This window comes from Diceros bicornis, chromosome 1, assembly GCF_020826845.1.
Source record: "Diceros bicornis minor isolate mBicDic1 chromosome 1, mDicBic1.mat.cur, whole genome shotgun sequence".
NCBI lineage: Eukaryota > Metazoa > Chordata > Mammalia > Perissodactyla > Rhinocerotidae > Diceros > Diceros bicornis.
The window spans coordinates 76,027,018-76,053,652 of NC_080740.1; the positions used below are offsets into that span (position 1 = coordinate 76,027,018).

At 43.8% G+C, this 26,635-nt stretch overlaps 1 protein-coding gene across 5 annotated transcripts in view; it reads right to left on the reverse strand.

Annotated features, from left to right (window-relative positions):
- Positions 1-26,635, reverse strand: part of ATP10B (ATPase phospholipid transporting 10B (putative)) — a 305,435-nt gene that overhangs the window by 14,784 nt on the left and 264,016 nt on the right. For all 5 annotated transcript variants that reach the window (XM_058545355.1, XM_058545345.1, XM_058545378.1 and 2 more), the window contains 9 exons: positions 24,942-25,051; positions 22,537-22,663; positions 19,745-19,929; positions 15,312-15,633; positions 12,163-12,239; positions 10,688-10,813; positions 3,754-3,954; positions 2,196-2,276; positions 723-827 (listed from right to left, as the gene is read on the reverse strand). In XM_058545355.1, the coding sequence (XP_058401338.1) occupies positions 723-827; positions 2,196-2,276; positions 3,754-3,954; positions 10,688-10,813; positions 12,163-12,239; positions 15,312-15,633; positions 19,745-19,929; positions 22,537-22,663; positions 24,942-25,051 (1,334 nt within the window). The remainder of the gene's footprint in view (positions 1-722; positions 828-2,195; positions 2,277-3,753; positions 3,955-10,687; positions 10,814-12,162; positions 12,240-15,311; positions 15,634-19,744; positions 19,930-22,536; positions 22,664-24,941; positions 25,052-26,635) is intronic.

A 26,635-nucleotide genomic window follows, 5' to 3' on the forward strand; every position in this document is an offset into this window, starting at 1 on the left:
CAAAATGATTACTACAATAAGTTTAGTTAATATTCATCATTTCACAATATATGTAAGTCAAGTTATTATGCTGTATACCTTAAACTTATACAGTGCTGTATGTCAGTTATATCTCCATAAAACTGAAAAAAAATAAAAAAACCAAAAATACCCCCACCTAACACAAAGAGCTCTAGGAGTTTAAATGAGATAATACATTAAATCATGTAGATGGGTACCTTAATTTTAAGCTCTTTGTTTTTATAATTATCATTGACTTCAAGAATTTAAGGAGAAAGCTGGCATTGCCTTTTTTAGATACTAAAAGGTGATATTTGGACATGCTTGAGATGTGCTTACATGGAGGCAGTCTTCTAAACTTTTACCCCCAAATTAAATGGGGAACATACCTCCCTAACACAGCCTTGAGTACGGTCAGTCTAATGTTTTTATTGTCCCTGAAACACCTCTAATTTTTTATCAAAAATATCTATTTTTGGAACAAATTGTCTTATTGTTTTATATGTCTTACTTTTATCATTCTGACTAGATGATGAGTAAGTTGAAGCCAGGAATTTTATCTTCTATGCCTCTTTCATCCCCACAAAAGTGGGACACAGGCAGGAGTTCAGTACGTATTTATCGAGTAGATCAACAATAGAGAGTGAAACAACTCAGACATCTGGTTGTGGGCAATGGACAGGAACACAGTTTTTAGGCCAAAGGGGCTCTGAGGTGCTTACCCAGGTCTTCATTTCCATCGCTTGGTGCAAAAGGATTGTGGCGAGGGAGATGGTGTTGATGGGTGTCCCAAAGGTAAAGACGTCGATATCAGAGTCCTTGTAGGTCTGCAGAGGAGGAACAAACAGGCACTGTGAGATGTGCCCAGGGACTCAAGGCCTTGGCTTTAACACAGTGATTATAAAGCATCAGTGAAGGCAGAGGTCAAGGGAGGAGAAGGAACAGGGAGAAGCTTTCCATCCAGCTGTCATCCATGTGGAACTGCCCCAAGGAACAGACAAGATGAGGAGTGAGTGGACAGGGTGAAATTCTTTAGAAATGCATTTGCAGAGGAAGCCATGATGGGTATTCCAGAATATTGCGGAATAAATGAACAAAGAATTTATTGAGCACCCACTAGGCACAACGCCAATTGCTGAAGATACTTCTGTGTCCACCTTCAAAGAGTTTACAGTTTACTAGGCAGGGCACATGTACAACTTCAGGGGGTAAATCCTATAATGGAGGCAAGTACGAGGTCCCCTGGGAGTACAGAAGAGGGGGTATATCAGCTGAGACCATAATAAGAGGAGTTAATCTCTTGAAAAAAGAAAGGAAAGGCAGACCAGGCAAAGGCCAGAACTGAGGGTGAAAAGTCCAAATGGTCCTAGATGGCAGGTCAGTTGAGCACATCGTAGAGAATAAAGATGAAGCTGGAAAGGCAAGCAGAGGCCTGGGCAGGGAGGGTATTATAAGCCAGGAAATTCAAACAAAGCACAAAATGCCTGCTTCCTTGACACCCATCTTGTTGCTAATTGCAAAAGAACATGAGCCCAGAGGCCAAGTAGATGCCACTGTTTACCTGGTAGCAATTATCCCACATCCTAGTTCCCTGTCCAGGAAGAATACAGATATCCTTTGCTATCTAAATTCTTACTCTTTAAACTGGGGGACCAAATTGAGATGGGGCCGGTATCCCTTGTTATCTGTATTCTTGCTTTTGTTTCAGATAATGTAGTATCCCTTACTATCAGAACTTGCTGCCTGAATGCTTGCTGCCTGGACCTTAGAAGCACAAATCTAAATATAAATCAAGGGTTGAAAATTCAAATACCTTCACTGCTCAAGTCAGAAAGAGTAAATGAGTGAAGAAGGCAAGGTACAAGACAAAAGGGAGTAGTGGGAACTGTGGCAAACTGGAGACTATGCACCCTATCTAAACAGGGTTGTGAGTCAACTCTGGATTTTTGCCATGAGAGAAAAATGACCTTCTGTAATGACAGCTTTCAGTTTTTCAAAAGCTGGCAGAAATTAAGACGTTTTAGTCAAGTGTTCTGACTTTCCAAATACCCTGGTTTGGATGTAATCTGTAGGCCACTTGTTTGGAGCCTCTGCTCTGAAGTGTCCAGAAAGACACTACTAGTCTAGGACTTCATTTAAACAAGAGTAATTCTACTCTGGAATTTGTATGGTTAGAATGGGACCATATAACCTACCAGGTAAGGAATAAAGAAACAGATGAGGCTCTGGTAGAACGCATCTGCCGTGGAAATCCAGAAAGTCAGCATGTTATAGCACTGCGAGGAAAGAACACAACAGTCACTACCATCAAAGCAAACCTCTACTCTTTGCAAGCAACTTTCTCGCGCTGAGCTGGAGCAGACAATATGGCACTGACAATGCCTCTTATGAATGATTAAGAGCATGGACCTGGGGGTGACAGACCTCAGTTCAAGTCCCAGCTCTGTCACTAACTGTGAAAGTCACTAAATTGCTTGGAGAATTGGTTCTTATTCCATAAAAAGTGAATAAAAACAAGACCAACTATTTTCTTGGGTTTTCAGAGGTCTACATGAAACTGTGCTTTAGTACATAGTTATTGCTCAGTTATTAATGACTATCATTCATTGGCACATTGCTAGTGCTAATATGAACTTGGTAAGTCTAGGGATTCTAGGGTTTCTGAATAGCATCTAAAAGGGAGCTCTCAATCACAGCCCAGGATCCCAGGTTCCCAACAGAAGAGCTCAGTGGCTTCAGAGACAAGCCTTCCCATTTTGTGCCTCACTCTTCCTGCCTTCCCTGGGAAAAGTGAAACCATTTACAGTTTATGTTATTGCTATGTTAACTTTTAATGTTAGATACTCAAGGAATGCATGATGCAGCCAGCTTGTCTATGGGAAGGGGACACTTAGAAGGGTCCAGGATGCACATGTGCCATGTCTCCCTTGCCTGAAGTGCTGGAGACTGCGTTGCTCTCCTCCAGTCTTTGGGTCAGGATTGGGTGGTTGTTTGGCTGTCCACAAAATAGCACCAGCTCTCAAATACCACATCTGGCTTTGCTCTCCTTTCCCCTAGGTGCAAAGGTACTCTCAGGCATTTCGATTTCCCTTTTCACCAGAGCTCCTTCTTTGAGGCAGTTGGGGTCCCTCTCTGTCTTCTCCATCCAACCTCCTGGCCTGTGTCTGTGCTAGTCTGACCACCTGGAGTTCCCGCTATCTGACTTCTCCAAATCATTCAGGGTGCCAGTGTGGCCTCTCTGTGCCTTCTAAGAAACCATCCTGATGGCTTCTTGGGCCTCCTTTAGTCTACTTGATACCAGGAAGTTCTAGACCATGCGTAATCTTGAGTTTTAAGTTTTGCCTTTGCCGACATGAAGTAGAAGGCCTCATTTTTCAAAGCCTCACCCAGTTATGAGCAAACGAGCTTTCATCTCAGGGGCTCCCAAACCAAGCTTCGGGGGCTCCTGTCGAAAGCCTGGAGAGATGAGCCAGCCAAGGGGGATCTTTCTGCATGCCCTCCCCCCGTCCAACTAGGGCAGTCCCATATTAATGTATGATATAATTAAGAAGTAACTAAAAAGAAAAATACCCACTGGTCTGGTCCATCACCCTCAACAACAAACGAGAAACAGGCCAGCAACAGGGAGCCGAGTTACTCGGTCATGTGGGAGGTGAGTGGCAGAGTGGTGACCAGAACACGGGACCCCCAGCCCAGCGCTCTTTCTCTGACACCTCCAGGGAGGAGTTGCAGGTCAGGGGGGAAGCTGCTCACCTCGGAGTTCTGGCCATGCTTGTACAGCTCAGGCAACGCCAGGAGAGTTTCTGCAGAGACGTCCTTATCAAGGACTCCGAAGACGAGAGGAGGCAAGGAGGTGAAGAAGAGATTGAAGAATATCATCTGCCAGTAGTCAATCATGGTGGAGCCAGAGAAACCGCAGAAGAACTGGTACCAGAAGAGCAGGTTGACGTAGCACTGCAGGCAGAGAGCGTGGCCTCGTGAGTGCGGACCCGCGGGCAGCTGGTCCTCCACCGCTGCTCAGGAGCTCCCACAAGCCACCCGCGCTGGCCTGGAGCTTCCATTTCCCCATTCGTGACAGGCAGGATGTGTAAGGTTTGGAGAGAACTCGAACCCTTGGGGCAGCAGCTGCTGCTGCGATTACTACTAACTATTACTACTAACTATTGAGGACTTGAAGGGAACCCCACCAGCTTGCTAAGGTAGTATACTGTGGTGGGTAAGAGCACAGGTTTGGGAGGCAGAGAAGCCTGGTTTTGAATCCCCATTTCTGTCATATACTAGCTGTGTTACCTTGGGCAAATTGCTTCACCTTTCTGAACATCATCTTGGCATCTTTTAGATGAGAATAGAAGCACCTAGACTATGGCACGTGACACATAAGAGGCAGTGGCTATTATTAGTAGTGTGGTAAGAGAAAGGGATGTTCTCTAGGAAGGGATGACAGAAAGACTGGACCGCGGGCAGGAAGCCTGGTGGGAAGATGACTTCATGAGAAGGTTTGCCTCACAATACTTCCCTAAAGGTCATGCAACTCAGAAGGGTGAATAAGAAATCTGCCTAAATGTGCTTTATGTCTTCTAAAACTCTTTCCCACTCAAGGCCTCCCCACCTGAGATGGGCTGGGTCACTGTTATTGTCTACCATATTGTGATGTGGTTTGGTGACTTGACCAAGGTCATGTAAGCAGCTGGGTCTGGAGTGAGGACTAGAACTTCTCAGCTCTGTGTGGCTGAGGCACAGAGAGGGGAAGGGTAGTATAAGAAATCATTCAGCAGGTTTATGTTCAAGCTAGCAATCTCATTCCCTAACTACTGAGCCAGTGTTATTTTGAAGAGGCTCTCTATTTATTATTGTAATAACAGTAATATGAACATGTTAATATTAGTATTAGTAGTAACAGAAATAGTTATTATTTGAGCTTCTATTTGTGCCAGGTGTATGATATGTATTATAGGATCAGTATATTAGTATATAGTACATTATTAGAGGTGCAATATACATTATAATTTGTCCTAACAATCTTGCAAGATTAACATTATTGCTAATAGGATATTTGTGTGTTGTTATATTAATATGTTACATATTGATAATAATAATATTAGCCCCGCTCTACAGACAAGGAATCTGAGGCTCTGAGATACTCGGTTACCCCTTGCTCACGTTCAGAGCTAGAAAGTGGTACAACCAGCATCTGAGTTTTCAAAGCTCTTTCTCTTTGACCATCCCCCAACCTTTCTCAGTCCCATCTTTGGATTACAAAATAACGATGCTGACCAAGATTCTTCCAGCCAATGAGCTCTGTCCTTTAGCTTTTCTTCCCACATGACTAGTGGGAAGTTTCCTGGCTCTGAAAGAGATCCCAGTGCTCTGAGAATCCTGGACCTTGCATTTCTCTGTCCCAAAGCTGAGCTCCCCTCTACTGGTCACCTCCTTCTGCTACAGTTCTGTGATGCTGCGAGGGCTCTTCTCCTGCGAGTTTTGGTGAAGTTATTTCTCAGAGGAGGGGATTTAGAAGGGAAGGGGCTCAGTCTGTTTACTGTGTTGCAGGTAGGTTTGACATACCCTACAGGCAGACTTTGAGTCCCCAGATTAACATCAACCACTTGTGCACTTGACATGGTGGGTTTGAGAAGAACCAAAGTATGGAAAAGTCTCTTTGATACTAGTGTTCAGCAAATGTATGAGGCTTCGACTTCTCTGCATGTGTTTTTGCTTTTTTTTTGGCCTTTTGAGCACCTTGCCTTGCTTCTCCCTCTGCAGGTAGATGGGTAAGACAATAACTCTTATCTCCATTTATACATAGGCAGCTTGAGTGGCTCAGATGGGCTAAGCGACTACACCAAAGTCCCTCAGCCAGTTGGTCTTGGAACTGTGACCTGAGGTTGTAGAATCCTAGGATGACAAAGCTGGAAGTGATGTCATCTCTCCCAATCTCGTCATCTTACAGATGAGGCCAATAATATCAACAATAGCAATAATAATAGCAACAAAGACTCATAAAGCCCTAACTCTGTGCCAAGCTCTGTTCTGACCCATTCAATCCCCCTAACAGCCCTCTAAGGCAGTCACTATTATCCCTATTATACAATTGAGGAAACTGAGCCTCCGAGAGGTCAAATCACTGGGCTGGGATTGTAGAAGTAGTAAGTAGCGAAGGAGGGTTTCAAACCCAGACGTCCTGGCTCAGAGTCCACCCTTGTCATATGTGGGAAGTGGATGCACTTGTTAAAGTGAATTCAAGATCTGAGACTACAGCTCAGTCTCAAGCACTCCAGTAAGAGTCCTTTATCCCACACCAGGAAAGGCCGGTAGGTTCCACCCTAGGGCGCTGTATGGGGAAGGTGCTGCACACAGAATGCTGTGACTGGCAGTTTCTGCCATGGGTGCTGGAGGGAGCAGGGCAGCATGTTTGCCAGCCATAGGCCATCCTCTAATATATCACAATGTAGATCTGGCCCCTCTCACTCCAAGCCGGAATGTCTCCAGACTGTGAGCATCCACTTTGTCTCACCAAATTGCAGCTTTTATATTGTCATCACCTAGTTCAAGCTGGACAAATTAAGCATTTACTGTATACCGGGTGCTGTTCTAAGCACCTCACACATATTAACTCATATATACACACAATAACCCTGAGAGTTAGGTGGTATCCCCATTTTACAGATGAAGAGACTGAGACACAGAGAGCTTATATACATTACTTAAGGCCACATTGCTGTTAAGTAGCAGAGTGGGACTGGGATTTGAGCCCAGTCTGACTGTAGCACATATGCTCTTAACCCCTATACTACACTTAGCTCTCATAGTTATATATGTATGTAAAGTTCTTAGCACAGTGTCTGGTACAGGGTAGGTTCTCTATAAGTGGTGGTGGATGTTAATGTTAGTAATACTATGCCAAACAGTATCAAGCAATACTAAGCACCAAGGGAACAGTACAGGAACCAGGGGTGGTGTGGAGACCTCTGGTGAACTGGGCGTTGGAGATCCATCATTTATTGAGCTCTTTGCCCTACTTGACACACAGCAGCAGTATCAAAGGGCTTTATCCACGCCCTAGTTAAAGCAATAAAATGCTATGTGCTTGGATATCATTGGCTCAGTTTCCCATTGAGATGTCTTTATAACTTAATATTGATTTTTATTAAGGGTTGTTAGGAAAAAAAAGGGTGACTATGTAGAGGTTAATTCTCATTTCCTACAAAAATGCCATTGAAGACAAGTTCCTGAAAATTTTTGTGTGACATTTTTCTAATTGCTTGACAAACTGAGCTCTGAATTTAGAGCAAAGAGGAAGTCTTTCTCCTGGAGAACTGGTCTGCTTGTTTTAACCAGACATTTAATACTCAGCATCTTATCTCAGGTTCCTGGTGCATAACCTCTTCCCTCTCCATGGTTCCTGATCTAAACCCTTATATTTCCTTTATAACTTCCCTATTGCCTGCGTGTTTTTACTGTATGTCACTTACACTTCTTTTTGGAATTAGATACAATCTGTGCTATAAAATTTTAAATAAATTGCTGGAAATACTTCCCTAAAGGACTCAAATTACTGCCCCTCCCTTTCTCAGCAGGGAACCTGGTTAGCTCATAGCTCTATCTCCTCTTCTTTCAGGTCATAGCTTCCATCTTATTTTCTTCCTGGTTGATTAGGTTGAGTCTCCTGGTGATATGTCCATAGTATTCCAACCTTCCTATAGGGAGATGTGCCATAGGAAATTCTTTTTAAATTTTAATTTTTTTCCCTTTACTAGTGCTTGTCAGTCTTTAAGGTTCATATGAATCACCTGGGGGGCGGGCTCTTACAAAAAATGCAGATTCTGAGTTAGTAGGCCTAGGGTACAGCCTGAGGATCTGAATTTTGAACTAGCTTCTAGGTGATGCTCATGCTGCTAGTCCAAGAACCAAATTTTGAGAAGATTTGTTGAGACCAGGAGATGACAAACTATATCCTGCAGGCTAAATCCAGCCATAAATAAGGTTTCACTGGCACACAGCCACACTGATTCATTTGCATGTCGTCTATAGCTGCTGTCATGTTGCCACAGCAGAGTCGAGCAGGTGTGACAGAGGCTGTGTGGCCCACAGAACTGAAAATATTTATTATCTGGCCCTTTGCAGAATAAGTTTGCTGATCCCTGATTTAGACTGTAAGCCTCTTGAGGGCAGGGACCACGTCCGTCTAGATCTCTGCTCTATACCCAGTTCCTGATAATGTTTCCTACACAGCAGATATTCAATAATGATTTAAATAAATGAAGTAAATCTAAGTTATTCTATTGTCCTAACACTCATCCTGGAGTTTTGACATTAAGGAGTGTTTCCTTCCTCCACCAGCCCCATTAGGACCTCGCTTATTTCCTCTTGCTCTGCCTGGCTGGAATCTTTGCGCCTCGGAGGGAGCACACGGAACCCAGCGATGGCATCGCTGAGATCGGGTGCCTGCCTTTCCTCCCAAGAAGCTACAGTCAATAATTAATTCATTGTTCAAATTTCAGAGCAGGCAGGGTTTTAATCCCGTCTGAGATTGGTTTCGGATGTGGAAGTCATAGTTCTCCACCCTCTAATTGCAATGGGGAGATAATGCAGCATCAGTATCGCAATTTCAAGCGCGGCATCGGGCTGGAAATAAATATCATTTAAGCTTTAAAAGCACGGCTGGCTGGAAACATTTCCTTTTCTATTTCACAAATTTAATGCAGAGAAGAGGGTGTGCTTATGCAAAAGAACAATTCCTTTGGAGGCAAGAAAAAAATTAAACAGGGGCATTTTGAATTCTAAGTAAACATTCTTTCATGCTTAGACTGAGTTTCAAGTCAAATGGAGAGACTTGTTTGCATAGACTTGCTGAAATAATATTACCATCCAGTTTACCAAATTTACATTATTTTTTTTGTCATGCTATTTATTTACATAGACATTGAACTTTGCACAGAAAGGCTTATTCCTGAGCGAGGGTACCTGTGACAGTGCCTGAAAGCAGGACTGGAAGAAACGAGCAAGAGGGAAAAAACATAGCAACTTTGCAGCTGCTACGTGGCTCATGTGTGCATCTTCCATCACCCTGGTCATAATCCTCCCTTTTTCCTTATGCAAACTGGAATCGAATTCTATTTGGAGACTCTTGGGGATTATTCAAAGGTCCTTGAACTAGAAAATAAAAAATGCAGGCCCTTGTTCCCTCCCTTAGTACAGCAGTGTTCTGATTTCTTCCTACACCCATTGTTAATTGAGGACTTTTCCAAGAAGAGCCTCTGACAGTTTTAATACCTCAGTTAGTGTGTGCCTGCTTTGGGCCTTTGTCAACAAGACAGAAATGAACATATTTTTTAGGAGAAACAATAATGTCTTCATATGATTGTATTTGTATAGTGCTTTCCAGAGCTCTGACACTTGAGACTCTTGATAATACTCCTAGGGACAGGGAGAGTCAGAGTGTCCCCATATTATTGATGAGGAAACCAAGGTTCAGAGAGGTTACGTGACTCTTCCAAGTTCTCACAGCATGCTTGAGTCAGGCAAGACTAGAACCCAGATGATCTCCCCACTCCAAGCATTTTTGCCAATAGATATTTTAGTCTCCTGACCTCTACGAACTCTCTGCTGGGAAGGCTGGCAATGCTGAGGTGCTAGGTAGGATCTTAGGTGGATGCCAGGGACTCTAGTCCTAAACCTTTACTCTCCCAAGGGGTGGGATGAGGCTCTTGGATTAGGGTGGCTCTATCTGGGAGAAAATCTAAGATATAAGTCAGGCCAGTCCTTCAAATCTTTCTTCCTTGAAGTCGAAAATAAATCTCATCTACGGAGGCCCTCTAAGAGTAATGACAGCAGCAACAATGATAATAAAAAATAATGGCTAGGGCCGGCCCCGTGGCTTAGCAGTTAAGTGCGCGTGCTCCGCTGCTGGCAGCCCGGGTTGGGATCCCGGCGCGCACCAATGCACCGCTTCTCTGGCCATGCTGAGGCCGTGTCCCACACACAGCAACTAGAAGGATGTGCAGCTATGACATACAACTATCTACTGGGGCTTTGGGGGAAAAAAAAAAAATAAAATTATAAAAACAAAAAAAAGAGCAATGATTACTAGATATAGTGATTTCCCATCTTATAAAAAAAAAAATAATGGCTAAATTTATAGGGTGATTGCTATACGCCAATCACTTTACGTGTATGTTTAAATGTGTATATATGTGTGTGTTTGTATATGTGTGTATATATATACACACACAAGCTCTCACGTAATCCTCATAGCAAATATATGAAAGGTACTATTATCATCTTCATTTCACAGATGGTGAAACTAGGCTATAGGGCGATTACCAAAGATAGGAGGCTAGATATGAACCAAATATGTCTGACTCCAGAGCCCGTGCCTGTAACTACTCATGCTGCCTCCCATGTCCCAGGTGTTTCCATACAGTATTGCAAATCCTCACAATAAATTCCCCAAATAGATAGTATTAGTCCCATTTTATCAAAGAAGAAATTGAAGCCCAGAGAAGTGAATCATCTTGCCCAAGCTCGCAGAGCAAGTAAGGGACAGTTTCAGGATTAAAAATCCAGGTCAGCCTGGCTCATTCCCTTATTCTGAGATGCTTTGTCTACCACTGTGGGGAGAACTGGTTCCCCACCGGGGCAGCAAGGACCCCCCAAGGTCCAGGTGGGAGGTTACCATAGGGCTACTCACCACATTCTTGTAGAAGTAGTACACCACCATCCTGGCCAGGCGTGAGTAACACCAATGGCCGTGCACAAGCAGCAGCTTCTTGAGGTGTCTGAAGTGGGAGATGGCAAAGTCGCTGGACATGACGGCCTGAGAGGGCACAGCAGACATCAGTTTCCATCCATGCTGCCAATGCACTGAAAAGGCTCCCTTGAGGGCAGTGCTTTGTTCTAAGTCCAAAGCTAGTAGGTCTGAAAGAACCTTTGTCATTATGTGGCACCCTTGGGTGGCTCTTTGGACTCTGACACCTCACCCTCTCTTCTGGGAAATCCAAACCTCACTAGAATCCAAGACGGGCAGGTTGGAAGGGACCAGTGGTCTACTCCGGCCCTTCATCTCCTTCCATGTATCCAACAAGCATTTATTGTGGCCCAGTTTGTGTCAGGTACCATGCTAGGGATGCGATGGTTAACCAGAGAGAAGGGGCTTCCACGCAAGTAATCCTCAAACATCTGAACACCCTTGGCCACCCCCTGAGGCAGGCCATTTGCTCCACTCTCAGATGGAGCTGATGGTTGGATAGCTCTTCCTTTACACAGAGTTGAAATGCATCTTCTGCCCTTGGGATTACTCAGAACAAGACACAGTTCACAGTACTCTTTAAGAGTGTGAGGCTTGGACATGCCTGGTTATAAATCGTGGTATGAGTCTTGGTCAGGTTGTTTAACCTCCCTCAGCCTCAGTTTCCTCATCTGAAAAAAGTGGAATAACAATCCCTAACACACAGGGTTGTGATGATTGTTAAAATTAATTGGGATAATAAATGTGATGTGCCTAACAGAGTGCTGACATATGGTACACACTCAAAGGGGACAGTGTCCTTTCATCCTCACCAACAAATTGAGGCTATGCCTAATGTCTGCACTGGTGGTGGGAATACAATTGTTAATGGTTCAAAACCACAAAGTGGCGTCTGTTTTAATGGGAAACATTAGAAGCTCAAGATACTTGTTCTAAGCTGAATTTTGACTAAATTAGGTACACTGTTAAAAGTGTACCGAGCAATTTTTAGGTCAATCTAGCCATCGAGACTAGAATGGCAATTGAAAAATGTTTTCAAATGTTCTCATATCTGTCACTGCTCACGGAGGGCGTTGCAACTTGGGATGTGGGTGGAGGTTATAGGGAGGAAGCACGGAGTCAGAGGAAGGCTTAGCTTTCCCTGAGTGGTTGGGTACAATTTGGCTTTAGAATACAGGTATTATCAGCTGTCTGTAAAAAGCCAAGCATCCTTTGGTCTCCCTCTGTGTTCTGAAGGACTAGGCAGTAGGGATGTGGTGATGGAGGTTATGTATGGGCCTGGAAGCCTCCTGACTTTCAGATGATAATTCTGCAAAGCTCTTTGGGAGAAGTTCCTCCAACACCATGGAGAATTCCTTAACTCTTCAATAAGTTCAAGGAGAATAAGGAAGAAACAAGAAGAGTGCAGGGAACAATACCTGCATGCCTTCCTGTCCAGATATTCCAATCCCAATATCAGCAGCTTGAATCATGCTTACGTCATTTGCTCCATCACCTGAAGGAAGAGAGGTCACAAGATGTCTTTAATTCGGGTCCATCTGCTGTGTGACTATGAGAAGGGTTTTATACAATGGATCTAAAGTGTCCTCAATTGTACATAATCGAATCCTTTTAATGTGCCTCTGAATAGTCCTATAGGAGAAGTCATTGCTATAGTATTTGGCCTGAGAGATACCTTTTCTTCTTTGGACAAGAAGCCCTACTTTTTCTTTATCATTCAACAAACATTTCTTGTGTCTTGTTCCTAGGCACGATGTTAGGTATTGGGGATACAATGGTGAATAAGTGAGACTTGGGCTGTGCTTTACAGTTTACAACAAAGGCCTTCACAAATGGTACAGTGGATTTTCCCGATGAGCAAATGGAGAATCCGAGCAACGTAGAGACTTGACTAGGGTAATCCAGCTAGTGAAGGGACCAGGAGATGTGGAACTCAGATCTTTCTGATTCCAGGGCTGGAAGACCTTCCCTAACTCACTACAACTTAAAATACTGACCATATCGGGACAACCGGAATGTCTGGACAGCTGAAGGATCAGAGATTGTCATTTGTCCCAAGCGCAGGGACAGCGTTCAGTTTTGTTTCTGAATATAGGAAAATGGGATTGACTAATATTTTTTTGGTTGAGGGACGTTTAGTCACATTGAGTTTCCATTCAGTGAACTAAGTTGTTTCAGGAAATTGGAGGTTAGGGCATGGAAATAAACACACACACACACACACACACACACACACACACACACACACACACACGGCCTTCTTTTACACCAGCCCTGTCAAATAGATTTTTCTGTGTTGATGAAAATGTCCTATATCTTTACCATCCAATACGGAAACTACTAGCCACATGTGACTATTAAAATGTGGCTGGTGAAATTCTCTTTCCTTTTTTTTTTGCTGAGGAAGATTAGCCCTGAGCTAACATCTGTGCCAGTCTTCCTCTACTTTATATGTGGGTCGCCGCCACACCGTGAGTGGTGTAGGTCTGCACCCGGGATCCGAACCCATGAACTTGGGCTGCTGAAGTGGAACACGCCCAACTTAACTACTACGCCATAGGGCCAGCCCCTCATTTTAAGTATTTTTAAATTTAAATAGCCACACGTAGCTAGGTGGCAACACAGCTCTATACAGTGAGGCCTTCCTCACAAGCCTGGCGTTTCCCAATGCTTTATCTTTCAGACTAGAGTTTAGCAAACTTTTTCTGTAAAGGGCCAGATAGTAAATATTTTAGGCTTTGTGTGCCAAGAAGCGAAACTGAACAACTGTTCTTGCTGAGAGGCAAATAGTCTTTTACACGTTTTGCATTTAAAAACATAAAAACAGTTCTTAGCATCCCTACAAAAACATGCAGTGGGCTGGATTCAGCCTGTGGGCTGTGGTTTGTAGCCTGTATTGCCTTCATTCTCCTCCTGGCCCCACCTCTTTTTCCAGTAGGTTCTTTTAATAATCTGCAATTAAATTTATATTAGACATCATAGAGAATATGGAATTGGGGGAGAGAATTTTCTTCCCCTAATTATTTGGCAATGAAATTTATTGATCTTAACATTCTGTCATTATAAGTAGTCATTATTCTTATAGCAATGATTTTTTTCTCGGTAGCATAACAATGCATAATTTTAATCTTTCCCATGGCAGAACAAATCCAACCTTTAACCTCTTCTGTTAGCAAGCCAATGAGAGTAGGAGTGTGGAATCTTATTTCTTGCCCTGCTGGTCGTGTTTCTGCTGCTATGGGAGTGAAGCCAAACTCTTACCTCAGGGGATCAGTCCCGGGCTATTGCCTTGTGTGTGTCTGAAGTTTTGAAGAGGACAATTCAGGGAATAAATTAGGATGCTAAAGCTCTAAAGCTCTGCTCTCTGTATTCTACTCCCTCTTTTTATGTTTTATTTTTTTGGTTTTGAACTGCTTTTACCTGAAGACCAGGAGAAAAAACAATGTATGAGAGGCCTCTTATTTGAAATGCCAGGCAAGAAAATCTCTTTTCATGTCTGTTGTAGGAGAAAGAAAACCTGGAACCGTCTGTAAGAATGTACCTACATGAATGCAATATTGACTATGTGTTTGGTGTGTACTGGGTATGGGATGAAATGGTGAATAAGACTGTCATTGTCCCTCTCCTTGAGGAACTCATAGTCTACTGAGCAGGCCATCATAGAAAGCGTAACAGTGCTTTGGAGCTCCGAGGGCTGTGTGCCGCAGGAGCTCCCAGAGAAGAGGAAGGTGAGGTGGGATTGGAGGGAGGAGAGTTTTACAAAGGAAATAGCTCATGCAAAGGCCTGGAAGTGAGGGAGACAGGACAAGGCTGATGGAGAATGGTAAGCAGTTGGAACATGGAGTGCTGGATGTTGGGGAGAGGAAGGCTGTGATGAGAAAGATGGCTGAAGAGTTAATGGAGAAGAGATCATGAAGATTCTTGTAACCCAGGTTTGGTTGTTCTTGGAAGGTTTGAAGTAAGTACAGTTCTTATTTCTCTGCCTCAACCGTGACTAATTTTAGTCTCTTAGAAGGAATTCATCACCAACCGACAAGCCAGCATTTATTGAGGGTATGTTTTGTGCTGGGATTTGTATTTAGGAATGAACATACGAAATTGAATATGGGACAGACCCAGCTTTTAAAATCTCCCCACCAGCCATCAACACTTAGCAGAACATCAAATCCACAAACACCTGAGGCTCATAGAGCCATGCAATGTGTTCAATATTGAAGGGAAAATGGTCTGCATTCCCAGAATTGAGTTGGCCTGAGTGTATATTGTTGAGCTCCCTACATGTTCTGAATTTGAGGCCCCTGTTGGCTTTGACCTCCATCCAAGTCCTGATTTTTCCTTAGCTGACCTGCTAATTCCTGAGAAGTTTGATTCACCCTCCCACTCTACTTAGCCTCTGCTTCATCTCCTGGCTGCCACAGGTTGACTGTCACTTTGAACTCTCTCTCTCTAAGACAATGACCTTCAGCCTGAGCATCCTGACTTTGATACCTGACCTCCCACCTCTGGTCCAGGCCTCTTGTCAGATCAGCCTTGTGAAGCTGCCACCCACACTCAGCATGACGGGTACCTATGGAAAGGGTCATGACGCTCAACTTGTCTCGCACCAACTTGACTACCATACTCTTCTGGAGGGGGGTTGAGCGGCAGCACAGGACAGACCGGCAATACTGAGTCAACTCCAGAAACTTCTCCTCCAGCTTTCCCTGGAAAATGGTATTCAATGTCTTTCCATCGATGACCAATCCAATGTTTGGAGCTGCCGCTTCTGAGGTGGGCAGTGATGTCTCAGAAGGTAGGCGGAACCCGAAGAGCTTGTGGTCTGGCTTTCGCAGTTCATGAAATTGCTTTACCTCTTCCAAGGCACAGTTGAGGATGGATTCACAGGTTTCCTATAAAGAGTCAGAATAATAAATATGGTATTAGGAAGCAACATTGGAAACACAGGTTAAAAATCTCACTTTATCCTTCAGTAAAGTAGTTATAAGACTCTACCACCACAGAGATTACCTAGGTATCATCCTCCGATTTTTACATTTCTCTGCAGTATTTCAAACAGCATCAAAGCAGTATTAATTTGGAACCAAATTAATGGCCAAAATAGGAGAGACTGCTTGGGAGTGGGAGTGAAATAGCTCAGCAAGATGGGGACTGATTCAGGGATGGTATAAGATGATAAATAATACTAATATGAGGGGAAAATAAAGACAATATGTCATACAGTATGGTATTTTCTATATCTCACAAGTCACTTCAGTTTTCCTTTCTTCCTCAGGCCATCCTGGTGTGGTAGGTTGGGTGGGCATTACTGACTTTAGTTTAGAGATGAACTGAAACAGTGAAATCATCAGTAACTTGCTCAAGGTCATCCAACTTAGCAGTGGAGGCAGATCATTACTCCCTGAACCGTGACTTCTTAATTGAAAAAATACATTGACTACATGTTTATCCGTTGGTATGAATGTGTTGGTGAGATTGGTTAAAACCGACGATGGATGTGAAAGTCTTACTGATTTAAAGAAACTTCTTATTGACTTTTTTCTGATGTTTCCTTGAAAGAGTGAAGAATTTACTTGCTCTTATTAATTCTCCTCCATTACTTTTGATTATATCAAAGATAAAGTCAGATTTGGGTTCTAAATGTATCCTTAATACATCTTTAACTTCTGTAACCATCACTTTATAATATAGAGAAAAGCTGTGGCAGTCCACTGTATTACCAGTTTGAATAGCATTGTTTTCTTCACATGATCTTTGTTTAGCAGTGTTCTTTTATCCATGGCAAGGGATGATGATTTTTCATTTACTGTAGTGCCAAAAATTTCTTCTAAAAATAAATTTTAAAATGTTCATATTGAGTCCATTTAAATGAAATCATTAAACAAAGAACAGGTAATGTGGATTTTGGCCAAAATTGTAAAGGTTGTTGAAATGACACGTTTGGGGACCATTGATCTAGAAGCCTCTGAGACTGTCTGGAATAATTTCTTCTAGAGTGAGTAGAACTGCAGTTCATTATTCTGGAGTCTTCCTTTAGGGGATGCTAAACCAAGTGTTGCAGGCAATAGGGTGTGCACAGAACCCAGAGGGGCCACAGGAAGTAGTTCCAGGAGCACTTATCTGGGAAAGAGATCAAGATAGTCCTTGCTGGAAGTTGGGGTTGGGACAAATTATGGACATTCCTCCAACATATGACTGCGGCAAGTCATTGGAGATGTAAGCTTCAAGATAAAATCTCTGATTTTACTTATTTCAAATTTTCCATGTAATAATCACAATAGTTCCCGTTCATTTAATATTTAGTATATGTCAGGTATTGTGGTAGGCAGCCTCTAAAATGGTTCTCAATGATCTCCACTTCCTGGTATTCATGCCCTTGTGTAATCTCTTCCCCTTGAGTGTGGGTTACGACTAGTGACTCCTTCCTAATGAAGAGAATTCTGCAAAAGTGATGGGATGTCACTTCCCACGTTAGTTTATAAAAAGACTGTGGATACTGATTTGGCACACTCTTTCTCACTCTGTCTCGGATGGCTTGCCCTGGGGAACATGAGCTGCCGTGTTGCGGAGCAGCTCTGTACAGAGGCCCACATGGAGAGGAAATGAGGCTTGCCAACAATCATGTCCATGAGCTTGGAAGAAGGACTCCTCTCCATTCTCAAATGACCCCCCCAGTGAAGCCTTTAGATGAGCCCACAACCCTGACTGACAGCTTGACTGCAACCTCAGGAGAGACCTTGAACCAGAGGTACCCAGCTAAGCCACTCCTGGACTCCTAACCCACAGAAACTGTGGGGTAATAAATATCTGCTGTTTTCAGCTGCTCAGTTTTGGGGTAATTTGTTAACTAATACAAATACTGTGCTAATTATTTTTCTTCTATGTTCTTATTTAATCCTCCCAATAGCCTCTGAAATAAATCTTTTTAATACCTATTTTACAGATGAGGAGAATGAAGTCCAGAGAGGTATGGTATCTGGACCATATTAAGCCTTCAATATATGTTATTAATAATAACCATAATAGTTGCTATTACTAATTCCTATCTATTACTGTAGTCCCTTCTAAAATTCCTTGACAGAGCAACACTTCAGGGATGGGTTAGTAATTCCCTCATCTTATGGATGAGAACCCTGAGGTCGAGCTAGGTCCCATAACTTGCTTATATCTTTAAGATGCATAACAAAGAAACAGTAGCCCTAAATCAATTTTTAATGAATTAGGCAGGTTAAAACCCTTGGAGGAAACATCCACTGAATACGTAATTACATTAAACTAGGGTTAAAATAAATCTGAGATTTAGAATGGATTTCCCCAGTGTCTGTCTTAACATATCTATGCACCCACCACTTTTTCCCAGACAAGGGGATGAGAAAGACTAATCCCATGGGTTTAGAGGGCCCAGGGGTGTGGGCAGGGCCTAACATTCAGGCACCATCTTGGAGGGTCCCAGGCAGATTTAAAAGAGTTGACAGAGACTTAACTCAACATGGAGTGTGGCCCACTGCTCCTTAGGAAATTTGGCTAATTAATTTTCAAACATCTTCAGCTTCCTGCAGGAGCACGTTGCATTTAACAGAACCCAGAGAAGCCCACTCCATTCCCCTCAGGCTGCCTGACTCACATGTTTGCCAACGTCCTCCTTCTGGAATCACCTGGACTGAAATGATCATTGCAAGCGGGGCAGGCAAACATCAACAGGGATTACAGGGATCAAGCACTCAGGCAAGCTGCAAATTACTTTCTTTCATAAGCATAATATTAATGCCAAACATTTCCACGAGATTATGTTCCTTTTGAAAATTCATTGGGGTTTAATCTAATCATAGCATAATCTGCGCACCCGACAAGAAAGTAAATGATTTTTCCAATTCATCTAAAGGGCCTGAGGCACTTTTCATAGTACACTCTACCTTTCTTTCTTTTTTTTTTTAATATGTGTATGTGGATTCTTCATGAAATAAAAACCAAATTTAAACCTCCCAAACTTCTATTCTGGGTCCAGATCAGCCTCAGGCAAAACTGGAAGAGATTCCATCATCTTCTCTGCCTCTTTTGCTGCGCCGTTCTTTCCCTTTCCCACCTTCTTCCCTCTTCTCTATCCTTTTGCCCATGGCAGGCCCTAGTCTCCAGGTGCCCACCACCCCTGCAATACCGTGCTTTCCTGCTCCCTTTTGATAGGAGCATATATTGCAATGCCTACTTCCCATAGTCATCAGCCAAGAAGGTAGTGGAACTTTACCTTCTGCAGTTAGCGTTGTGAAAACAGAATTTTCCTCCTAGATATAAAATTGTATTACAACCTTGAATATGCTTCTTTAGGCTTTACACAGCCCTCTCTCCAAACCTCTCTCCCTGCCACTCACAACCTATTCCGGTTGAAAATTGCAGTTTTAGGACTTTGCTTATCTCTTTCTCTCTCCCACCCCATCAAAACATACTGGTCTCGTGTATCATTCCCTCCAAGTTTTATTCCATGGCAAACCAATTTGACATACAAATGGGAGCTGAAATTTTAAACTCAGAATAATTTCAGATTAATTGGGGCTTTTTCAATGGATGAGTTAATCCAAAGTACAAGAAATGAACAATTGAGTTTCTATGAGCAAACAACATGGCGTAATACAAATAGCACTGGTCTGGCAAGAGGACAGCATTCTAGATTTAGTCTTTCTATCAGCCACTACCAGGGTGACCTTGGGCAGGTGACAGCCCCAGTGGACTTCAGTTTCCTCATCTGTAGAATGGGGAGAGTGGGCCAAGGGTGGAATTCAGGAGAGGCAAAACTTTCTAATATGTACCACTAGATGTAACATAAATAGACTGGTCAACCATGTGTGGGGCAGAAGATGTTGGACTGGATGACTTCCAGGGCCCTCTGAGCTCCAAGATATTGGGGTAGGGGTGCTTCCCTTGTGTACCCAAATCCCACCCATAAGCCTGTCTCCTGTTGGCCTAGGGGATGCCTTGCACTTAAACATCTGGGCCTTACTTTGGCCTCACCTGACTCTCTGTATTAATGGAGTAAACAGTGTCGGTCTGATCTAACAGTCTGCAGGAATAGGCGATGTTGACCGCTGTCTCCTGCTTATCTCCAGTCAAGACCCAGAGCTGGATCCCCGCCTCCCGCAGAGCAGCGATTGTGTCTGGAACTCCTTCCTGCAGCCGGTCTTCAATCCCTGTGGCTCCTGGAATGATCAAAGACACCAGAGCTCACATTTATGGTGCAAAAGTAGCTGCTTAATTTCCCCAAAGCCCTGTCAAGCCAGGCAATGATTATTAAATATCTTCCGTGTTCTAGCCTGTGCTAAGTCCCCAGGATACAGCAGTGAAATAGACAGACCTGGTCCCTACCCTTTCGAAGCTCAAAGGCTTGTTGAATAAGGATTTATAACTATATGAGGAAAGAAGCTATATGAGGTATACGAGCTATACGAGGAGAGAAGCCCAGGGTGCCATGCTAACATTTATCAGAGACCTGAACTTCATCCTGAAGGTCAAAGGAGGCCTTGTTGAGGAAGTGCCATTTAAGCACAAACCTGGAAGATAAAGCCAAGAGATGAGGAAGGAGGAGAATTCCAGGCGGAGGGATCAGTTTGTGTAAAGGCCCAAAGGTCAGAATGGAAGACGACACATAGTGGGGTGAGAGACGAGATCAGGAAGGGCGGTAAGGTGCTGGATCATGCAGAGCCTTGTCAGGGCATTAGGGATCTGGAATTCATTTGGTAGCCAAGAAAGCTACAGAAGGGAGTTAAGTTGGAGAGCGACAGGGCCAGTTTTGAGTTTTAAGATCACTCTAGAGGACAGATTGGAGATTGGAGGCAGCAAGAGGAGATTCAGGGCCAACAGTTAGTTGGAGGCTGAGCAGGAGTGCAGAGGAGAGCTGGCGGTAGCCTGGACCCGCAGGGCAGCAATGGGGGTGGAGGGAAGCGGAGAGACTGAGATCTTTGCTCTGTGACCGCTCACAGCAGAATTAATATCAGGTTTTTGATAATATTCTTGGAGGAAATTAAATATGCAGATTCCATAATTCTGAATGATCTCAAACTTTGTACCAACCCTGATGAATAGATACCCAAATATCGAATAGTTGCTAAGTGATTAAGCCAAAATAAATCTGCATTTAAATTGAGATTCATTTCAGAGCACAGACTAATGGCTGCCCATTTCACTCTGGGCAGGAGCAAGGCAGTTCATTTCTTTTAATAATCCTGAGTGACACTAGGTTGGCAAAGCAGTTACGCTGGATGCATATTGAAAAATCATTTCATATTGCGGGACCCAGCGTGAATGCAATGCCGCTTTTAATGGCACGGCAGTTTCCTGGTGGTAAGATGAAATCTCTTCCTAGCCCAGTCCTCTCCTTCTGAAGCCACCTTGAGGGAGAAAACTAACCTCTCTCCCCCGAAATGTGCCTGTTTTGTATTTCAGGCCCAAATGCTCAGATAAACAACCCCATGAAAAGTGATGGCTCGATCCTCACCTTTCCCTCCAAGGCTTAGCCTGGAAGGTGAGACTTGGAAGCTGATTTATATTACAGGGACGCAGAGTGAAGAAGAGAAGAGGAAAAACATATTTATTTGTGTGAAAGAGAAAATGAAACAGGAGGGTTGTGAAAGCCTGTCCCAGCCAGGGAAGCCGACAGGTCCCGACAAGTGTGTTCTCTTTCATGCAGAACCAGCTGAGGAGCACTTCTCAACAACTGAGACCAGAGTGCTCCCCCAAAACAAAAGAAACCTCGGGGGGAGGCGGTGGGGGAAGAAGGTCAACAATGCTCCCAGGATGAAAGAAGGCTTGGCCATGTGGCCAGTCTGTGCATGGTGTTCAGGCCTCGCCTTTCCTAGATCTTGCTCCCAAGCTAAGGAGATTAATCCTGATAAATAAAGCCTCCCCCTTCTTCCTTTGCAATACTTTTCCTCCAACAGAAATACAACACTGTCTCTTAATTGGTGTCCATGCTTTTCATCTTTCCCCAAGCGTATCAATATAACTTCTATCCAGCAGCTGGAGTAATCTTTGTAAAGCACAAATTTGCCCTGCTTTTACCCCCTTCCCCTCTCCAAACTTTCAGCATATGATTTACGCGGCCCTTCATAATCTGAGTCCTGCTGACCTCTCTCACCTTACATCATTTCTTCCCCACACTCCGTGATCCAGCCATCCCAGACCTCTGATTTTCTAGCTGGCCCAGACTTTCTCACCTCCAGGCCTTCATTTGGGGCCTTCCATCCGCCTGGAATACTCTCCCCCTTTGCCTGACCAGCTCCTCTTCTCTGCTCATTTCCAACCTTCCTGTACCCTCCTTGGCCCTAGGTGAGGTTGGCACCTTACACTTTGTGCCTTCATCCCACCATGTACATCTTCCAGCCCCGCCCTCATTACCCTCTGTTGAAATTACCTGTTTAATCATCCAGTTTCCTCCCTAACCTCTGAGCTCTGGGAGGGTCTGGCCTGTGACTCTCGTTCCCTGTTATAGCCCCATGCCTACCGTGCTCCTTGGCACATGGTAGGTGCTCAACAAGCATTCAAATGAATAGAGGAGAAGCAACCCAACTCCTAGGCTTCATCCAGCAGGGAGGACAGGAGAGCTCCTGGGGCACCCTCAGGAAGCTCTGTGTCGAGTTTGGCCTGGGTTTTGGCACATCCCTTTTGTGCCAAATACCTGGAAGGGCACCTCAGGGAAGGCTCCTAATTGAGACACGTCTGCAGCAGTGTCAGAATCAGGGCCCAGAACTCCTTTCCTAGCTTGCAGGATTCCTTTTTTCCATTTAATGATGACAATTATTTTTAGCTACCGAGCAAGGTGAGTTGATTCTCCAGATGCTCTGCCGCCTGCATTAGAAGCTCGTCTCTGTTGTCGAGGGACGCCTCAGCCTCATGCCAGAAACTGGCCCATCGCTGGAAGTCCTCTTCACTTACAACCTACGGGACAGGAATAGGCTCATTCACAGCTCTGGGCGAATCCCTCCCCCTTCCCACATGCTGGGCCTCCTATGGGCCTGTTTGAGCTTCACTACACAATCAGATGGGGCTTTCTCCTCAATGATTTTTGTTTTTTGAATGCATGAATCAATGAAGAATTGATCCTCATGTTCTGTTATCACCAAACGTCTGTCAAGCCCCTGCTATGCTCTGGACACTGGAGATATAGCCGTGATCAAGACAGATAAGATCCCTGTGTGTTAGTGGAGGGTGAGAGACATTATCCAAGTAAATAATTTAAGAGAACACATCATTTCAAAGAGGTTTTTTTTTTTTTAAGGAGATTTTTATTTTTTTGTGTGATGAAGATCAGCCCTGAGCTAACATCCATGCCAATCCTCCTCTTTTTGCTGAGGAAGACTGGCCCTAAGCTAACATCTATTACCAATCTTCCTCCTTTTTTTCCCTTTTTCTCCCCAAAGCCCCAGTAGATAGTTGTATGTCATAGTTGCACATCCTAGTTCCTGTATGTGGGATGCCGCCTCAGCATGGCCAGACAAGCGGTGCGTCGGTGCGCGCCCGAGATCGGAACCTGGGCCACCCGTAGCGGAGTGCAAGCACTTAACCGCTAAGCCACCGGGCTGGCCCGCTCAAAGAGTTCTATACAGAAAATGAAGAGGGTAATGTGATGGAGTGTGACTGGGTAGAGGGATAGCTGTGGGAAGAGGGGTATTTCATTTGAATCTTTAGGTTTCTTAGACAAGGTGACATGCAACCCTCTCCAGTGAGAAGGGTTCAGTCATGGGGGGGGGGTAAGTGCAAAGGCCATGAGACAGCAATGAGCGTGGCTTTCTTTCTGTTCCTTGAACACACCAGTTGACTGAAGGATGGAGGGCCAGGTAGAGAGGAGCCAGCAATGAGGCTGGAGAGATAAGCAGCAGCCAGACCCTGCATAGCCTGGTAGACTGTTCCACCAGCTATGAGAGGTGCCCGATAGCTGGAAGAATCCAACTAGAGGGCATATCTTCCTCCCTTGGAGTCCCATAGCACTTTTAGACCCCTCTGTTGGCATTGCATGCATACTGTCTCTTACGGCAATGAATGATTCTTTTGTCCAAGCATCAGATATTCCTTGATTTTCCCTCTGCACATGGCACTATAGGGAAAACCAAGGGGACACAGGTTGGCCCTTTGTTCTTGAGGAATTCACAGTCTTATTAGGGGAAGTAAAATAGGTACAAATAATTTCAATGGAAAATAGAAGATGGTAAGGGTATAACTACAATTTATAGAGTAATAAGCGCTGGTGACTGTCCCAGGCACTGTACATGTGTTCCCTTAGTTAATCTCCATGACAACTGTATGAGGCAGGGAGCACTAGCACCATTTTACAGACAAGAAAATCCAAAACTCAGAGAGGTGAAGAAACTTGCTGAAGGTCACACAACAGATATGCGGTGAGATTGGGACTTGTATCCAGATAAAAAGGATGCTCTTAAACTCTATGTTGCACTAAGCACCATAAAAGAGATGAAGCGCTCTGGGGATTTACGGAGGAGAAACCAGTTCTAGCCATCTAGAAAATGTATGCCCATCATAGCTTCCCTACCTGATTTTAGGGGCCTCATTAGATGCCCCTATCTGGGATTCATAGCTCTCTTTCTTGCCTCCCTTGCGGGGGCTGTGAAATCAAAGACTGCAGGGCCTGAGGTGGGTAATCTATATGACTATAGCTGGGCCAAGGGCAATGCAATAGGGAATGTGGGGACTGTGACCAACCACAGAACACAGCAGAATATATCCCTCATTGAAGGGATCAGCTGTCACATGGCTCTAGCTATTATCTGCTCTTCAAGAACGGAAGAGCAGATAATAAGTTTGCCAGATCCTCTAAATTTTCAAGAGAAACCTGAAATCTAGATCTTTATGTGATCATATAAAATTTCCCAAATGTCAAATCTAGGCAAATAATGTAAACTTTAAAGAGGATACTTTGACGGCAAAACTATAACATCAAAAAATTATTTTATGAGTTATGGGTTACCAATTATATATACAATGAAAAGCAGAGAATGACAAAGCGACACTGATACGGAACCCTGTCATTCAGATTTCTGTCCCAGCAAAATTGTCAAAGTCATGGGTCTCGGTGGTGAGTCAGAATAGCTAATTTTGAAAATATTAAAACAATCAACATTAAGGGTCTTCTAAAAAGAAATAGAAAAGATGGAATCACCGTTGAGGCCTTTCGATTACTAAATGATGAATTTGTTCTTACCTTTTTGGCGATGCACAGTGTTCGAAGGCCATCTCTTGCATACAAGTCTAGATGCTTCTGAGTCCGGGCTCGGATTTTCCTCACCTTCTTTTCCATATCAGTGTCAGTCGCTGTCAAATAGTCATTGTCCCCCATGAGGTCATGTACAAATACTTAGGGATCCCTGGTCCTAACACTCTGGATCTTTAGAGGGGCAATCCCCTTACAACCCACGCCATAGAGGAGCTCCCCTGAATGTCAGGGTGCCCTGGAAGGTGACGACTCCAGGAGTTCTTAAATTGTCTGCTTTCTAAATCTGATCATCAAAAGCCTGGCTGAGAAGAGTCCTATTTAAGGAAGGTAGGTTGTCTGAGGTATTGATCCCAAACACCTGTTTGCAACAGAATCACCTGGGAACTTAAACAGTAGAGATTCCCAGGGCCAGCTGAAGCCCTGCTGAATCAGGGACCAGAGTCTGAATCTCGGTTGTTACCTAAGGTGTCTTCCATGTGGCCAGTTTAGATCTGGGTGACCAACTGTTTGCTAAGTCTTAGACATGCTACCTGCCACCTTCTCTGTCCTTGTATAAAGTTAGGTCCCAAGAGAGCTAGAGACCTGACTCCCATTGTTAAGTTCTTCACCGCATCGGGTTTGCTGAATTAGGCTTTCTTCCTATATAAGAAGTCATCTTAGAAAAATATTTTTTGCATTTCCTATAAATCTAGTGTGAAAAATATTTCACTGTGTTGCTCAAAGTCCCCTTTATGAAATCCTACATAATACTTTTCTTTTAGAAGAAATGTGTCTTTTTCTCTTGAATTTCCAGTACCTTTAACTATCAGATAAAAAGCAAGTTTCAGCCTGGGTTGGCGGGTATGGGGCAGGATTGATGCCTCACCGCTTCCTTTATCTAAGATGTCACAGACGTCACTAACCACTTGCATCACTTTCTAAAGCTGAGCTTGGAAAAGCTTCAGGATCCTTCTTTACCAGAGCTGGATTGAGATCTTTAGAGGCCCTAAGTATATTTTGTGCACCTCATCCATCTCTCCATATAATGCAAAATTAAAAACACAATTCTTTTTTTTCTTTTTGGTGAGGAAGATCGGCCCTGAGCAAACATCTGCTGTCAATCCTCCTCTTTTTGCCTGAGGAAAACTGGCCCTGAGCTAACATTTATGCCAATCTTCCTCTGCTTTATATATGATATGCTGCCACAGCATGGCTTGATGAGTGGTGCATAGGCCCATGCCCGGGGTTCCAAACCTGCGAACCCCGGGCCGCCGAAGCAGACCACGCCAGCTTAACCACTATACCACCGGGCCGGACCCTAAAAATACACTTCTTAACAGTAACATAAGAATAAGGAAGTCCAACAAAGCTCTGATTTTTCCCATGATACTATTCTAAGGCTGTTTTCATGCAATATAAAAAATCCTTTCAAGGATTATTTTCTCATTTTCCAGGAGCTACTGTTTTCCTGGTGCCTTAAGCACAGTATTTGTGCATTGTTTTATTGAGCACTGTCTACAATGTTTTACTTTCAAAGACATCAGCTCCTGAGAGTAAACTCTTTTGCCTTCCACCTGTGTAACTTTGAGTTGACCTTTTTGCTCAGGCTACCAGGAACCTCAGGGTCAAAGTGAAAGTTCAAACACTGTAAATATATTAAATCTTGGGTTACTTTTTCCCTCCTTTTCAAAGCATTGCTTCTC